The sequence below is a fragment of the Rhipicephalus sanguineus genome, chromosome 4 (genome assembly GCF_013339695.2).
Source record: "Rhipicephalus sanguineus isolate Rsan-2018 chromosome 4, BIME_Rsan_1.4, whole genome shotgun sequence".
Taxonomy (NCBI): domain Eukaryota; kingdom Metazoa; phylum Arthropoda; class Arachnida; order Ixodida; family Ixodidae; genus Rhipicephalus; species Rhipicephalus sanguineus.
The window spans coordinates 42,504,440-42,522,533 of record NC_051179.1 but is presented as its reverse complement, the minus strand read 5'-3'; the positions used below and the strand labels follow the sequence as shown (position 1 = coordinate 42,522,533).

General features: G+C 45.5%; 1 protein-coding gene across 1 annotated transcript in view; it reads left to right on the top strand.

The window, feature by feature from the left end:
• The first annotated feature begins 733 nt into the window (after positions 1 to 733).
• LOC119389828 (lysosomal acid lipase/cholesteryl ester hydrolase) overlaps positions 734 to 18,094 on the top strand; it is a 30,876-nt gene continuing 13,515 nt past the window's right edge. Inside the window, exons 1-5 of the mRNA XM_037657222.1 lie at positions 734 to 754; positions 4,655 to 4,891; positions 10,691 to 10,892; positions 14,955 to 15,066; positions 16,081 to 16,231. Coding sequence (XP_037513150.1) covers positions 749 to 754; positions 4,655 to 4,891; positions 10,691 to 10,892; positions 14,955 to 15,066; positions 16,081 to 16,231 — 708 coding nt within the window. The 5' untranslated portion in view covers positions 734 to 748. The remainder of the gene's footprint in view (positions 755 to 4,654; positions 4,892 to 10,690; positions 10,893 to 14,954; positions 15,067 to 16,080; positions 16,232 to 18,094) is intronic.

Genomic DNA, 18,094 nt, shown 5'->3' with positions numbered 1-18,094 from the left:
CATGGTGAATTAACTGTCATCCCTACGTACTATATTCTGCATTATGCGTACATTTAAACAAGAACGCCATAGAGACACCGCCGTATTGAAAGCCGAGCAGATTATGACGTATACAAAAAAATAGGAACGAATTCATGCTTACTGCCGCGGGCACTTTGCTAAGAATTTCGATGTTTAATAATAATAATCTCTGAGGTTTTACGAGCCAAAACCACTACACTATTGTAAAGCGCACCGTAATGAGGGGACTCCGGATATGTAGGTGCACCTACACATCTAAATACCCGGGTGTTCTTCGCGCTTCGCCCCCACTGAATTGCGGTCACCGTGTCCGGGATCGAACCCACGACCTCGAGCTTTGCAGCAAAACACCTCAGCCTGCCAAGCTACCACGGTGGGTTCGATGTTTACTTCTCCGTAGGAAATCAGCAGAGGCAAAGTGTCAAGATTTTGACTAAGTGGCGGTCACGAGCCCGCAGATATAACGTGAAACGCAGCGCGCACGAGCTTATGCGTAGGCCAATGCGTCATCCGTTGCCACCGCACTCGGCTTTCGTTCTCGGGCCGAGCGTGTTTATTATCGCCCCAAGCGCGGCTGCTCGCAGTTTCCTCTTTCTAAAATATAACTGGCGCAGTAGCGCAAGGGCTGAACATGAGTCTTCGCAACGCCTCACCACGCTGAATGTGTGTAAGGAGCAGATTCTACCAAGAGAAGCTTTTGTGCGACCGCAGCAGTCGACAACTGACCATGCGAGTATGTGCCTTTGAATTTCTATAGTATAAAGACCAGGCAGGGGTTCAGGAGACGATAGAGGCTTGAAGAGATGAAGAGAAGAAATAATAGAGAAGGAAAGGCAGGGAGGTTAACCAGTATAGGACAACTGGTTTGCTACCCTACACATGGGGACAGGGTGGGGGAGATTAAAGATGGAGAGGAAAGAGAGAAAGAAAGATAGCACATGACACTGCACACACAGAATCAGTCGGTCACTCTTGCGTGGTACGAGACATTTCTGTCACAGCCACTTGTCCAAGTTCGTCTCCCTTAAAAACCTCAGCGGTGCCTTCGTCGCCTTCAGCTGTGATGTCTTCTGTTGACGGCATGCAAGAACTGTTTCAACAGACATTTGTCCACTGTCAAGGCGCGCTAGAACGGACGCCAGTGACTGTCTCTGAACATTATATGCCGGACAGTCGCACAGGACGTGGTGTAGCGTCTCCTCGCAACGACAGGCATCGCAAAGAGCGTTGTCGGCCATTCCAATCCGAAAGGAATAGGACTTCGTAAACGCCACGCCTAGCCATAAGCGATAAAGCAGTGTGGCCTCTCTTCGGCGGAGTCCAGTTGGCATACAGAGATGCATTAAAGAGGACAGGTGGCGTTGACGATGAATGTTTAGTGAACACCCGGTGTGGCTGGAGCCACAGTTTCAACAAGTGGTCCTGTCTTCTTCAAGGCTGCAAATGCCTCGAAGAAGTAATAATAATAATTGTAGGAGTTTTACGTCCCAAAAGCACGATATCATTATGAGGGACACCGTAGGGAGGGGGGGGGGGTTGCAAATTTCGACAACCTGGGGTTCATTAACGTGCACCTAAAATTAGGTACAAGGGCCTCAACACTTCTCGCCTACATCGAAAATGCGGCCGCCACGGCAGGGATTCGATCCCGCGACCTCCGCATCAGCCGTCGAGCGCCATAGCCACTAGACTACCGTGGCGGGTACCCCGTGTTCAGAAATATTGTACACAGGGCGATATAACTTTTATTTTTTTCATGGTTTTCTTGAAATTAGGCCGCGGGACGTATACTGTGCGGTCAGGCGGAGACGAAGTGTGATGATAATTATTGCACTGAGTTGCCCAATTAACTAAGACTGGATGGTGAACTTTTTAGTGACTACAGTAACTGGGCGTGCTTGCACTGAAAGGTTGCAGGCAGTCGCATTAGAGGAGCTTTTTGCCAATCCTTGCGACCTTGCATGTATAATCCTGCGAGCCACAATTAAACTTTCCAACCGGACACCTCGGAGCACGGACATGATAGAAGAATTCCGATAAGTGGAACTGTGCACAAGCACGACTGCCTCAAACTTTTCAGTACGAACACGCTTACTTACATTAGTCGCTACAAAGCTCGTTATTCAGCTTCAGTTGATTGGGCGCTAAGAGCGGTAATTATAATCTAGCTCTGTGTCCCCTTAAATGCATAACTTTTTTGCGGAGCTGGACTTCCCGTACCTCCCAGTGCTTGTATTAACGCGATACGCAACAGAAAGACTTTCTCTGAAGGCGGCTTTGCACCTTCAACAGGACTCGTGCTTAGAACTGCAGCACATTCTGGGCCCATGGCAAAACAGCACCTGTGCGTTACGCGCAACGAAAGCGCTGCTGACTTTCTTGCGGGCCACAAGCCTGACCGAAACTTTGTAAACAGTGTAGTCTATGTATGTATGTGTGGTTATCAGTGTATATATCATAATCATCACCCTGGAGCACCTGGAGTAGCATGTCAGGCGAATAGCCAGGCAAACATCTCCAGCTTTTCATTAAAACATTTCTCTCTCTCTCTCTCTAACGCGATAGCGTTAGAGAGCTCGTTTCGCAGAAATTCCGCCGTCGGTGTCGGCGTCGCTTGTGAGCGAAAAATCGTCCGCGACCGAAAAATCGAGAAAGATGCAAATAAAATAAACAACAAAGAACTACGGCCCCATTGAGGATCAAACCCGGGCCGTTTGCGTGGCAAGCAAGTGTCCTACCACAAAACCATGATGTTACTTGCAACTGCTTCGGCAAAAAACTACATAAATGCCATGTAGTGGAAGGAGTCTCGACGCATTTTGTTCGGCAGGTGTCACGACGAAAATGAGCCCATTTGGCGATTTGTAGGCGCATTGGCGAGGCCATCAAACAACGTTTTTTTGCGCGACGCCATGCTTCGAAAAAAGCCGGGATAGTGTAGCCATCGCCGCTAAAAACACACACAAACTTTCAAACAGCTCCAAAAATGGACAACTATGTCCATCTAGCGGAAAACATATCAAGGCAACGCCTCCTTTCTAGAGGAGGCGTTGATCAAGCAAACAGCAAACGTTAGATAATGTGCTGCCATCTGTGAGGCATTGTGAGAAATATGCCTCGACTCTAGCACAGGGAATTGCTTTAGATCGAAAACCTGTACCATTACTATAGATACATCGCGCGCGCGCGCGTGTGTGTGTCTGTTTGCGTGCGTGTGTAACAACACACATTAATAAGTATGCACTTAGTGGTTGAAGTGCGTACTAGGGGCCGGATTTCGCTATCGCGTTCAACTCTTAGAGGCGAAGCTTAAGAGTCCCCCAACTTTCTAATAAAAACGATAATGCTTAATTTTGATCACGCTTCAAAGCACTGAACGAAACAAGGGCAAGTGATAGAGAACCTGTGCTTCTTAGACACTGCCGTATGACAGCAAGCCGACTGGTAATGAAGCAAGGAAAGTGCGCGGTACGTTATGTGAAGTTTTTAATTGAAGTGTATTGATCATAATACAAAGGGAAATGAAAATGGACAAAAAGAAAAAAAAAGCACCTTTCGTCCTTGGATGCGTACCCACAACCTTCGCGTTGACTGCTGCAAAAATTGCACTTTGTGTACACGAGTTCTTCATGGGATGTTACCTTTGCGATTCGTGCGCTTCCGAGAACGCAGCTCTGATATCGAGCAAAAAAAAAAAAAAGAAAAGAAAAGAAAAATCACGAAACTGCAGCGGTATGCATGCACTGCTATGAATCCATTCGCACGTCAACAGGATGCGAACAATGTAGGTATTGTTTTATCTCTGCTGCATTCCTCTCCTTATCATGGCCGCCACTTATGATGAGCAGGTTCCAGGAAAGTTAAGTAAACGGAGTGTTCGGGTCAGACCACTGATACCGATTGAATAACAATCGAATAGCGGGAGAATGGAATTGTTGCCACACCGAAACCCTCTGGAGGAAGATATGGCCATCGTCATTGTTTTCTTTTAAGAGCGGTCCAGCTCTGCCTTTTAATCAGCCTTCGCGTCGTTAAATCAGTAGAAGCTGGGCATATGTATATTTTTAATCCGTATTTATTTATACCTGAAGTGGGCTTTCTCAAGAACAATTTATTTGCAATGCGCTGCTTGAGTCTGGGACGGCAAAGATATTGCGGTCCCAGAACACCCCCCCCCCCCCCCTCCCGCTGTTTTCCTGTGAATTCAAGCACGGAGCCCAGCCCACACCACACCGGTATTTCGCACAAAAGCGTGCTCATGCAAGAAGTTCGGCTGCAACTCTCACCCAACTTGCCGCTCGATTCATTCAAGTAACGAAAAGTTTAATCGCATACTTGCATCGTTTCTTTTTTTATCTCGTCAGCGTTCGGAATTAACTTCGCATGCGTGGCACGAAAACAAACAAACAAAACTGGAGTCACTCAAATTTCAGCGCGTCAGTTGACCTCCCTGCTTATAAGTGATCGATTATGAGCGATGTGAGCGCGTGCGCTGTTTCCGAAACGCGCACAACTGAAGTGCCGCGTAGCATCCCACGTTCCGAGTGTCACCGATAACATGCAAAAGCGTTTTGTCCGGCTTCAATTGTTCGGCGGAGTTTACTTTCTTTTTCTTTTTTTGTACCTCTTGCAGATAAGCGGCAAGGCTTGCACAACCTCTGTTGCAGCGCAGCGAGAGCGGCCAGTGTCGTGTCACACGCAGATCGTGACCATGGCGTTGATCGTGATCCAGGGCACATGTCTGATGGTGCTCACCGCTTCCCTGGCTGCTCTGCTGCTGCTTCTACCGTCGTCCGTCCGTGGTGATGTCTGTCGAGTGCGGGGTTTCGAAAACAAGGGTCCTATCGATCCGGATGCATGCAGGAATGTCGTGAGTGTCCCACTCGGAGTTCGCTTTCTGTATACCCAGCAGAGCTCTGTCATTTGTATAAAGGCTTATTCACACACTGCGACTGTATAGCACGGGTCACGCGACCATTTGCGACTGGCGACCGATGTTCACACCTGCGTGCGACTTACACCCGTCGCTACAGAGAATTCACGTCTGCTCGTATTGCTATTGCCCGTAAGATAAGCTGACGTCCTGGTCCTACGCGTCTGATTGGTTCAGAGGTTTGCGACTGCAGACGCGCGATTGAAAGATCGGGCAGCGAGCGACTGAGCCGAAGCAGTGGCTTTGCGAACAAAGTAACCATGTGCGACTATTTGCGGCCATTCGATTTACGCCTTGGTCGTGCGAACAGTGCTAACGCAGGTGCGACCGAGCTTTAGCCGTATTTTGTAGCTGCTTCTACACAACATCAAAACAGTATCAGATGTTGTCCACTTCTAAGTGGTGATGAATAAGGCGAAAGTGCTGACGAGAGAACAAATCCTAAAGCGCATTTCTGCCACATTTCTTTTTTATATTCGATCATTTTTTTTTCTATTACTACAAGCACCACTACGATTGCATCCGTATAAATATTGCCGCATGGCTATTTTCGCCGATAAGCCTATGATATGCTTCTTGTTGCAAATGTTGCATATACTCCAAAACAGCCATCTAGAAAATGTGCAACGATAATTTTAGTAACTAAGGTTCCAACAAGAGCTGACGAAGCTCGGACAGGAAAGCTCCCACTTACTCGGGATTTTACAGTGTTTGAATGTGATATGGATGAGCAGGTTTAACTCAGAGATACTGGAGACGTTAGGAGTCCAGTGGTTCTCTTAGAATCGATAACGTTCCCTATCGTCGTACGACCGCTGCGGAGTGGCTCAAGGCCAGCTGATAAGGCGAGCACTCAGACTTATTACAGTTGTTGAGCGGTGGCCAGGAAGGGAATCCGAGCTGTCTTGCGACGCGAACGCCTCTGCCACATTTTACTGTGCGATCTGTTCGCAAGCTTTTCATCAGAAGCCAATGCTTTCTTCACTTTGTTATTCGGGAGAAACGCCGCCGTCGGCGCTTGCCAGAAATTTCTTCGCGCGGAGGACTTGCTGGTCGCGTCTGCACCAAGCGGAAAGGTGGCGCCGATGTGTACAAACTGGTTGAAGAAGAACCCCCACAGTTTAAGCAGACTGGCACCACGGATTTTGTTTTTGTGTAAGCCAAGCATTACACCTCTGCAATGAATGTGTGTGCGCAACGCATCTAGTATCCCAGCATCTGTAAGCGAGCATGTTCAGGTTTTCCGAGGCTTCTAGTTACAGCTATAGGTATAGGCAGAAAATGAAGGCCCTCGAGAGAAAGCCAATTCTTATAATTTACAAAAATGTAGTAGTAGTCATGTAAATGAAAAGCGAGACAAGGAAAATTTTTCTGCGCAATACTAGGTCTAAATAATCATCTTCCTGTTTCACTTCACAGGCGAGACGACCAATACACTGTATATATTGCACTCTGCCTTTAGACGTATTATTTGTACATCATTGTACGTTTACATAGTCCTTCTTATCATATTTTTTTCTGTTATTCTTTCTAGCCGTTTCTTTCGTGCGTTTTTCATTATCCATATCATGACGTTGTGATAGCCGGCTCTGAACCCAGACAACGCAAAGGCATCCTAGGGACATCCAAACGACATCCCTTTTGGGAGTTCGGGACTTCCAAAAGACGTCCCACACAAGGTGGAAAAACATCCCAAGTGATACAAGAAAAGACCTTTTTGGGATGTCCCAAAACTGCATGTGTGTGGGATGTTATTGGGACATGTGGCCACTTTTTACTGCAGGATTATTTCGAAAGGGTGGGACATCTGCTCCCATAACATGTTAACTTGCTTCATCGCGCTCGACCACCCCCTACCTGAGAGAGCCAGTTGCCTCTCCAGGAAAGCATATTCCTCGTCCAACCAACCCACTTCTTTTTTTCACATAGATAACTAGATCACATAAAACCAAGTCAAGTGTTCAGAAACCAAGCAACATGCATGGAACATCAAGTGACCAGCAAAAATGATTTATTGCCTCACTATTATATGGCACTACAATCATGCCGAGAAGGACAAAGAACTTGGTATTGATGAGCGTGTAGTCTAAGGTGCACACTCTCGAGTGGAGGGCCTTCCATGGCGTCCAGAAAAAGGGCTTGCAGAGGCAGCTGAGGACAACAAAAACAAAGCCTGCATGTATGTATACGTACTGCACACAACATGCATGAAAATGGTGAACAACAGGAACATAGCATGACTATATTGTCTTATGTCTCCTGAGACAGGGTTAAACCTCATTCCAGGTGCACAAGTGCCTGCTTTTACTTATTGCTTTGTCAACACTAGAATCATGAGAACTCCGTATTTATGAGCATGACATCTGGGGTGCACGCTTTCAAACGCAGAGCGTTCCAGCTGGCGTCCAACAGCAGGGCTCGCAGAGGCAGCTGAGAACAAAAACAAAGCCTTAATGTACATGTCCATACTGCACACACAAACGCACAAAGATGGTGCACAACGGGGATATAGCATGCCTATTTTGTCCTGTGTGTGTGTTAAGAGGTTAAAGGGACCGACAACCAACTTTTATGGTACCTATTTTCTTTAGCGCGACAGAAAGCTTACCAGTCAGAGTGTATAATCAAGGAATGGTGATGTGGAAAATGCCGTGAAACATTTGTAATTCGAATTTTTCTATCTGCGACGGATATGTAGTCATATACACACGTGACAAGACATGCTGCAAACAGTGAGCGTGACAGCGGTTCGTGTTCGAGCGTGGCGGTTTACTGAGTGTGTGTGTACTCGTGCGCATGCGCCGCGGCTCGACATGGTCCACTGGCTACCGCGAAGGCAGCGCCGTTTCTTGTCACCATGCAGCTCCTTTTACCTCATAAGCAGCACAGAATAGAGCGGGGATGGATAGTGATATACATACTAATATTTTTAGGACCAATAATGGCACACATGACGGCATCAGACTGCGTAACTTTGTACAGCAAAGTGATCAACTCCGCAATCTAGCTTCAAGGCTCTTGCGATAGGTTGCACAACATACCTTTTTTTTGTTACTTTTAAACACAATTTAGAGATATAAATCCTACTAACAAGCGAAAAGGATGCTGGAATATGTCAGTATATAGCGCGGTCGTTTCATTTCTGACAGGATCTAATCACAAGTTCTGGCCAGTTGTCGGTCCCTTCTCCTTTAAGCCTGGTTCATACTGAAGTGTTTGTAAACAACAATGCACAATTTTACTTATTGCTTTACCAACGAAATTCATGCCAGGAATGACAAAGGAATTGGTATTTACGAGCATGACGTCCAAGGTGCACGCGTTTAAACACGGAGCCTCCCAGCTGTTGTCCAGGAGCGGGGTTCGCAGAGGCAGCTGAGGAAAACAAAAACAAATCCTTCATGTATGTGCATATCCACTGCAAGCACAAATATGCATGAAAATGGAGCACAAAACAGATAGCACAACTGTGTTGTTGCATGTCTGCTAGTTTAAGAGGATTAAAACCTGCTTCATAATTACTTGCTCATAAGCAGAAATTTCTCCTTTTAGCTTACTCTAATTATGTCGGTTACGACTTTCGCATTTACAAGCATGAAGTCTAAGCTGCACGTTTTCCGTCTCGTAACCTGCATGCCTATGTCCAGAAAGCTGAGCACTTTCTATGTCATTACCGGTAGGCAAAGGTGCAGACATTTGGGGTAAAGGTGCACACCAGGGGCACACTACTAGAAGCAACTGAAAAAAAGAAAAGAGATCATGTAATATGTGTACACAGCTAGCACATGCAAAAAGAATATAATTGAGCAACAGTGCATATCACAAATGTGCTACATTTGTTTGGAAGTAAAACCTACTTGACAAACAGAGTGGGCTAGTTGGTCATTTTGGTTGCGTGAAACTACTTGACTGCTGGTAAAGGATGAAAACAACATGCACTGAAAAAAGGCGGAGGTATAGGGAAGCCAGACAAGGTGCCAGTTGCTAATATGCACCAAGTGACCGAGCAACAGGTTCTGCTGCTTCATAGAGATGTAGCAGAAACACCAACATACATTTTTCAGTTTCTTGTTTCAGTAAGACAAAAGTCATGATCATATCACAAAAGATACGGTATATACCAGTACAAAACTGGGCTGTGCCCTTTTCTTCTGATAACCGGCTAACTGATGGCCAGCAGCAGGACTCACACATGCAACTGAATAAAAGAATAGCATGAATATGCGCTGTTTTGAACATAAGTTCTGGCTTTTCTTACAAATGGTGTCATAATGAAAGCAAAAAATTTGGTACTGGGCATAAACTGAGGGCAAGCCAGTCTTGTGTGCAGCAGTGCTTAATTCATGTCTACAGCCCACTACAAATGGTTAAACTTGACACATGCATTTGACCATTCCCATTTTTTTTTTACGTTTATGTCAGTTGCCGTGAAAAACATGTACAACAAACCTTTGAAGTTTTTTTCTTTGTCGTCCAGGGCTTCTGATTGTTCTCCACGGCACTACGCACGCGCCGGCTTGCAGTTATTCGAGGCAGATCAGCCATGTGTTCCACGATCGCGGTGTCAGTCTACACACGTGGCCGACAACAACAACATATCAGCATTGTGAGCTTAACAGTTTCTGCGGAAGATAAACCAAATCGCGTCACAAATAAAACTTACTCCCACGTGCCATTCTTGCTGCGAGGGTCCAGTTCAGCGTACGCCAACCTGCGCGCGATGGGGAGCCAAAGAAGAAAGTGCTAAGAACGTGCTGATTGCAGTAATCCGGGCATGTCAAGTACTTACCGAAGAGGTGGAAAAACGTTGAAATCGGCAAGATCTTGCAACCAGGCAAACACCTACGGCATGCGCGCTTGTGATTTTTCGACGAAACGTCACGGATCAAACACCTAAAAACGAGGCCAACGAAGAGTCTGATCTATCCGAAGTTCCGAACTCCAAACACGCCGGGCGCCATGATGGCGATGGCAATGTCTGCGCAGTGCTCGCAGCAAATCGTCCACTATTTGAGCAGGTGTTGGCTCGCAGTAAGCGCAATTAAAGAGCAATTGCGTATTAAACCTAAGAAAGAAAACAATAAAATAACAATATTTCATTCAATTCTTCTAAAGTTAATATGTCGGTGTTTTTAGAAATACGACACCACCACAGCACCGCTCGTGCGGCGCAGCCGCCGTTCTCTGATCTTTCACGAAAAGCACGGCGTGCGTGAGCACAGTGGCGCGAGTACATGCGTCGTACCGCCTCTACCAAGTGCAACACTTGCTCACGCAGTCAGCAATCGATCCCTCGTCCTCATAACGGCGCGACATTTAGAAAGAAACAAAAAAAAAAAAAACAAACGAACACTTTCATGTGCATGTAGATATGCTATTGTGCACGCGCGCCAACCATGCTCTCCGGCGGAGTTGCTGTTTCCGATTGTTTAGGATCGCCAATTTTCAACACGGTAGCTTATTTCACCGCTAACTTGAAGTCCCAATCAGATCCTACAAGGGATGTTTTAGGAATGATCCCTATGCACATGTCTAAAGGACATCCTAAAAACCACCTTGTTGGGATGTGGGACGTTTGGACTTTTTTTGGGACGTCCCTGGGATGTAGTGTGTTGTCTGGGAAGTTGCCTACCTTTCCATGTGTTCATATATAAATAGTGCATATAAATCTATTAAGCCTACTATTCCATACTTGTTTCTACTACTGCATATTTGTTTCCATCGCTTCTGCCTCAGACGGAAATCATCAGAGACAAGGGCTACCCCGTGGAAGAGCACAGGGTGACGACCAGCGATGGTTTCGTCATCAACATCCAGCGCATGCCGGACGGTCACAAGGCTCGGCACGCCAAGGGCCCGAAGCCGGTAGTCTTCCTCCAACATGGTCTGCTCAGCTCTTCCGCCGACTGGGTCATCAACTATCCTCCGGAGAGCCTCGGTAACTTGTAAACCAGCTATTATCTCAAGTTATTAGTCAGTAACAGTGGTCGAACGAGTGAGCAACGGTGGTCGAACAAACTATGTACCTCGCCCTACACCCAGCGCTTCTAAGGAGGAACATAGTTTCATCAAGAGATGTAGCCCTGATGGAGACACCTATAGGCTTGTCTAAACATTGACTTCAAGACGCAGGTTTCGTTTGCTATGCCATCGTTCATAACTCTATACTTCGTTTCATACGGTAGGTGTCACGCTGTGGGAGCTATGCAAGAAGTTCGGTCAGCGTTTTAGTCGTTGTAGTCGTTGTAAACGTAGCCTTCCGCGATTGGCTGCTGCTACGCGCTACCGGAACTAAGAGCGGAGGCCACGATACGAAAACAAAGAGACGCTAAGCGATTCAGCACAACGTATTGACAACCGTATAAACAACCGTGTGTGTTTATTTTCAAGGCACAAAGCACCTTCATTCATTACCCGGTTTAAAAACTAAAAAAGAAACACATTGCGGGTGGTGAACTTGTTGAACTATTTCTTGGTGCGAAGGCATCGACTGCAAGAAGCCTCGCCAGCTGCCATAGGGTTGCACCTGATGTACGAAACGGAGTACAAGTACACATGATTCGGGGACCTTCTCGTGTTGTTTACAAGTTGCCGTGGTGAACGGTCAAACAAGACAGGGACATATTACTGTTCATAATTATGTTTCGTGAGTGTAATCATTACATGCCGCTTCTAAACGAGATTAGATGTTCGTCGCGTAGAGTGATTGTAGTGGGCATTCAATCAGAAGTCGCAGACGACCAGCACAAATCGACCTTGATTCAAGGTTTATGCGGCACCGGATGTCGTGATTGGTAAACCATTTCCATACATTGATTAACTAATAAAGTTTTTCCTACATCCGCAGACCCCCACTGTTCCTATCGACATGATCTAATAAACGAGAGACAAAGAGAGAGAGAGAGAGAGAGAGAGATTTATAGAGAGAAAGAAATCAAAAATGTAAATGCAATGAGGTTAACATACTCAGTCCGGAATGAATTACTGGTGTGCTATGATGGAAACAAACAAGTACTAATAATAACTGTGGGGGTTTGACGTCCTGAAAACACGATATGATTATGAGGGACGCCGTAGTGCAGGGTTCCGGAAATTTTCGACTACTTCCATGGGGTTCTTCAACATGCACCTAAATCTATGTACACAGGCCTCAAGCATTTTCGCCTCCACTGAAAATGTGGCGGCAGCGGGCTGGATTCGATCCCGCGACCTTCAGGTCAGCAGTCTAGCACCACAAGCACTAGAACACCGTGGCGGGTAGAAACAAACAACAAAATTCACTCACATGCGTAACGAAGCGCACAATTACCGCCTCTATCTGTCGAGAGCGAAACGAACAGCTGTTTAACAGTTTTCCACGCGAATGTCGGAAAAAAATAATTTAGGGACTCAAAATTTTCCACCAAGAAAAAAAAACCCATCAAAACGATGTAATGTAATGTTTTTTTTACGTGTAATTAACTTACGCACCCGTTTCGGTTGTTGGTTTGGTTAGTTTTACATTTTTCTGCCTATTTCGTAAACTAAAGCTAATAATCGCGTACAGAGGGTCCCGGTATGGTCTTCTGACCTAAGGACCCTCTTGTGCGTGTCATTCACATTGCGATCTTACTTTGAAAAATAAATAAATGTTTGTTTGCTTGATGCGGCGCCACAATGGATGTCTCATTTTAACCTAAAAAAATCACAGCATATCCACGGAGTGAATGATGATGAGTGGGCGAAGCTGCGGAGGTTCATCGGTAAACCGTGAATCTTCCGTGAATTCTGCCCAGTACATCATCACCGACGTGAGATCGGGCGCGTTTATACTAAAGGTTCGATGAGTTATGACGACTTGCTGCTCACTTTAATTTTACATGTACGCTGTGAATTTTCATTGTTTAGAAAACCATTGCTTTAGAAAACATCTGGCGTTTTTCGTTAAGCAGCTGGCGTCTTTTCGTTTTGCTTTAGAAACATCTGGCGTTCTTTCGTTTTGCTTTTAGAAAACATCTGGCGTCTTTCGTTGGTTTATTTCATCAATCAACGGCGTTTTGAACACAATTTTTATTGCTTAATCACGCACAGGAGAAATCTCACCAGGCACTACCTTGGAGATAAACAATGGCTGCTAATGGGAATGAGAGACAGAAGAAGTCGGCTTTTAGCTAACACTTACACTTCTACTTCTACTAACGTTTCCTACTGGAACATGCCAATGGCTGCTAATGGGGAATGAGAGACAGAAGAATTCGGCTTTTAGTTAACGCGCACGCTGCGAATTTTTGATTGTTCAACAACGCACAGGAAAAATCTCCCACCGGCACCACCTTGGAGGTCAAGATCTGGTACTAGCGTTACGACTGGTTACGCACTACGACTACGACAACTACGAGGGACGAACGGGTGCCGCTTTAAGGAGCTTCGCCCCTAAAAAATAAACTTTTAATCGGTTACATCGTTTCTGCGAAAGAGAGAGTTAACATTCTATTTCTCCGCTTGAGTTGTCCGGCTTGGGTATAGGGGCGCACATGTAAGGGCAACTTACATGTATTAACTCTTCCACAAAGCGCAAAGCAACTTACAGGTACTAACAGAAACACGTTTCTGTTAGAAAGTACCAAAATAAACACTTTTAATTTCAGTTTCTTGGTGCTTTCTTTTCGACATTTTATTAAAAAGGAAATAGTATACCATGTAAACAACAGGCACACGTTAACTTTAAACTTTTCGGTCAGCCCACTGCTGGTGTTGTCAATAGACTGACTGTGAATTTTTGTATGAAGACGACGCAGGAAAACGCGCACTTTTTTTTTTCGCAATAGATATTCACCCCGCATTGTAAGTCATTTTACAATCGAGGATCCTTACTGACGTGCACGTTCACAGGCTCACTAATATCCCCTTAATTAAGCTATCACATATTCCGTTTAATCGAAATTCTTTTTACTCCACCGCGTTTCCTGCATTTTCACAATAAAGAAACGACCGTTCCTGCTGACGGAATTAAGCATTTGTAATTCTCCGATGAGTTTTGTTATTTTACAGATTGTAAACGTCATGCTGAAAATATCTGGAGAAACGTCATAATTAAGAGCGTAAATTATTTCCCGTCCACAGTCACCTAGAAAAAAGAAGGGGGGGGGCACTTGATGTAAGACAATAAATAAGCAAGAAGAAAACCCTTTGTATGACGACACATCATCACTGAGATAAAACACACAGTCTACCTTTCAGCTTATATGAAAGCAATTTCGCAAGTACAGTACTCAGAAATTAAAACGCGAGGTTTTTTGTTTTAGTACTAAGAAAGCTATGTCAAATTATTGGTGAATAACCGCGTCATGTCGCAGCAAATCTGGCCGCTAAAGTTACTGTTGGCTCCGATGTAAGCGATCGGATCAAGATTAAGTCGATATATCACGAACCATACAAGCTGGAAATAAAGGTTACGTGTATTACTTAGCCCTAAATTTTCGCGTTTCAATCCGTGAGTACTGTACGTATTATTCAAGCATTCAGCGATATATAGGTGAAAGCAGTAGTGTTTCAATATGTGCGCCACACGTCTTGAATATCATTGTTTTCATCAGCGATTCGCTTTTTGATACTATATCTCTCAGCGTGCCGCGTCTGCAGGAAATAGGCAACCATTTCTTCGCGCAGCGTCCTCGACACGGCGATGATTATCAGCGAAATGAATGGTTCCTTCTCGGACGAGATCAAGGTTGATAAGTGCTGCCATGATATAACTGATAACACCGCCACTGTTTCGGCAATCCGAACACCAGCCTTGTCCTTCAGCTGTTATCGCTGCGTATGAAAGGGGCGGGGGGTGTGGTACTTTACCTTACTGGAGGTTTCGTTGGTTATATTTCGTTTGCTGACAAAACTTGGCGCTACGGATCTGCAAGGACGCGCATTTAGATGAAAGGGAAACAACCACGGATTAAAAGATCTTGTTTCGTTGAGAGGAAACTGGCAGAATTACTGTGCTTCTCTCGTTATCAATTTTCAGGTTACATCTTGGCCGATGCCGGATATGACGTCTGGCTGGGAAATGTTCGTGGCAACACATACTCAAGCCACGTCAAGTACACGCGAAAGGACAAGCAGTTCTGGGACTTTAGGTATGTATAGACGAATCTACAGAAGGCGCATGGGTGCCGCCACCTTGGGTTGTTAGACGAATGTTTTCTTATTTTTGTATATCGCGACGTGAATTGATGAGGTCCCGAATCGTCGAACGCACCAACACAAGCGTTTGTATGCTTGTGCGTCTACCACATCACTGTTCGTTAAAGCAACGCCTTATCTAAAGATAGGGGAGGCGTTAGTCAAAGATACAAAATGGCGAGGCTATAGCCGTTCGTAAACCATCCGTAAAATAGTCTATAGAACATGAGATGACAGACCTATAGATTCACGTGTCGGGCACGTTGCGTCTGAGTACACGTGTTCTAATTGTTGTGCCTCTGGCTCACTGGGGACCTCCACTATCTGTCCCATACCATAACGCCAAGAGAACAGAACACGCTATAGTACACAGTGCAGGTGCACGTACGCCTTGAATGAAGTTTAATCCATATAATAAGCTGCATCTTTTATCCTGCTTTAGTTGACTGCATGGAATATTACCACGTTGCCGTAGACTAAGCGTTCCCTTTGGGAAGTCCCACTAATTACTAATAGGAAAAGGGGTAGCGACAATTAAACACATATATATGGCCTGTACAAAAAAAAAATTAGACTTTTACATTACAGTAAACTGGGGCAATCTGTCGTGGCAGCTCAGCGGCTAAGGTGCTAACATGTGGCCGCATGCTGATGGGAACGAAGTGGAAAAGTAAAGAAAAGAACACCCGTGTACTTAGATTTAGGTGCACGTTAAAGAACCCCAGGTGGTCAGAATCAATCGGTGGTCCCTCACACACGGCGTGCTTCATAATCATATCGTGGCTTTGGCCCGTAAACAACCGCAATTTAGTTTTCTTTAACGTTGGGGCTGCTCTCCTAGGATCGTGTGATCTTCAGTACAACGTAAACTAGATTGTGCGCTTTCTAAACATGGGTCACTGCAATTGTAGCTTCCTTACTTTCTCGTCGTGGAAGCGATAACTTGCCCTTCTGCAACGGGTCCGCAGTTTCGACGAGATGATCAAGTACGACTTGCCGGCGATGCTCGACTACGTCCTGAACACGACGCAGCAGACCAAGCTCTTCTACGTGGGACATTCGCAGGGAACACTGATACTTTTCGCACTGCTCTCAGAGAGGCCGGAGTACAACAAGAAGGCAAGTAAACCTGTCACCGTCATATATATTTTTTGTTTTAAGTCTGAGAGGATAGTCTTTGGGCGTGTTGAAATATAAGGGGAGCGGTATGTACAAAAAAAATCGTTGTACGTATGTGGCCGTTCGTATAAGAGCGACCATCGCCTGGCCGTTCCAGCAAACATGCTGAGACGGTGGTCCAATGATAATACAGTAGTTGGGGTTTTACGTCCCAAAACCACGATATGATTATGAGAGACGCAGCTCCGGAAATGTCGACCACCTGGGGTTCTTTAGCGTGCACCTATATTCAACTACACGGGCCTCTCATTTCGTCTTCATTGAAATGCGGCCGCCGCGGCCGGGTTTCGATCCCGCGACCTAAGGGTCAACAGTCGAGCCCCATAACCACTAGACCACCGCGGCGGACACGACGGTAGTCCAAAATGTAGCTCAACCGATCATTGTCAGAAGCGCACAGTTTGGAAGAATACCTTGATGTTCATTATCTGGCAAAGTCCTGGTAAGCCACTTCTACACACAGTCATCATGCATTGTGTTCAAAGGTGTGCTCCCTCCTTTGACAGTGTGCCCGAGCAAGCTAACGAAGCTAATTAACAAAAAAAAGGTGCCACGAGAGACGAAGATGCGACTAACGGTGCTTTCTCAAAGGTCGCCTCGCGCTTGTATACTGGCAATAATTTTGTCAACGATTAGTTCTATAAGGTCTTGATTCTGGAACGTTAAAGACATTCGCCAATTAAGAGATTGATAATGTTTGGCTAACACTCGCTCTGAATGGATATACGTTGGTCCCGGGTTCGATCCCTGGACCAGGACGAATTTTTCGTCAACTTAGAAGTCTTCTTTCTGAACAATCCGTATCGATTTGCTCGTAGCTTTGTGCTACGAACTGGTATAGTTTCAGTTTTTCGTTTCGCAGCTAACACTTACTGTCTGGACTACCTAAACCGGCTCGGGGCTTCGAGAAAGCTTTTTCTCGCTGCTGCTTCCGTCGGCTTCACTTGCCTTCTCATTGACAAAAAAGAAGGATAAAAAGTAGGGGATATCCATAAAGTATGATGGATGTGTGTCTCGCCCATTATAGAGCTCTTTAAGTCTTCTTTGATAGTTATCGATCATCTTGGTTGCTACGCGACCGCTGTAACCCACTGCGTTTGACTTCCGTCACGATCGATGTGGCCCGCTTTCGCCGGACGTCTCACGATTGCCGGTTCGCCGAAAAATGACGTCTCTAAGCTCTACTTTCTATTTCTATCTTTGTTTGGTTTTGTAGTATAGGGTGACACGAACCGCTTAACCACACCGAATTCTTTTAGCTTTCAGATAGTCTTATAGGGTTTGCGAAAGATCACCAGAAAAAAGAAAAAAAAAACGTTTCCCGGCTATGCTTTCGCAAATGAATAATTTATTAGTGCACGTCTAGGTCACGAGCATGAGGAATCAGGAATGCTTTCAGTCTTAAGGCTATAGCCTTAGATGCCTCATCGAACGCGAAAGTTGACTATCCGCGTCGGTGTCCCTCGGTGTCGGCGTCAACACGAGTGATGTAAAAATAATTAACACGTGATGACGCAAACACAATACGTCACCATGATGTCACAAGTCACCAAAATTAGTGACGTGATCATGACGTCACTGTGAAATCACAATATAACATTGTTGCTTGATCAAAGTTGGGCCGATCACGGAGGCAGTGCAAGACCACGTTAGGTGCAGAAAGCTTTCAATGCCTCCGATCCCTGAGGCAATGCAAAACCACGTTACGTGCAGAAACCTTTTGGAGGGGGGTGAGGGAGGATCAATACATTGAAAAAAATGTCCTTCGCATTCGAGTAGTGTTAGGTGAATGCATAAAAGACC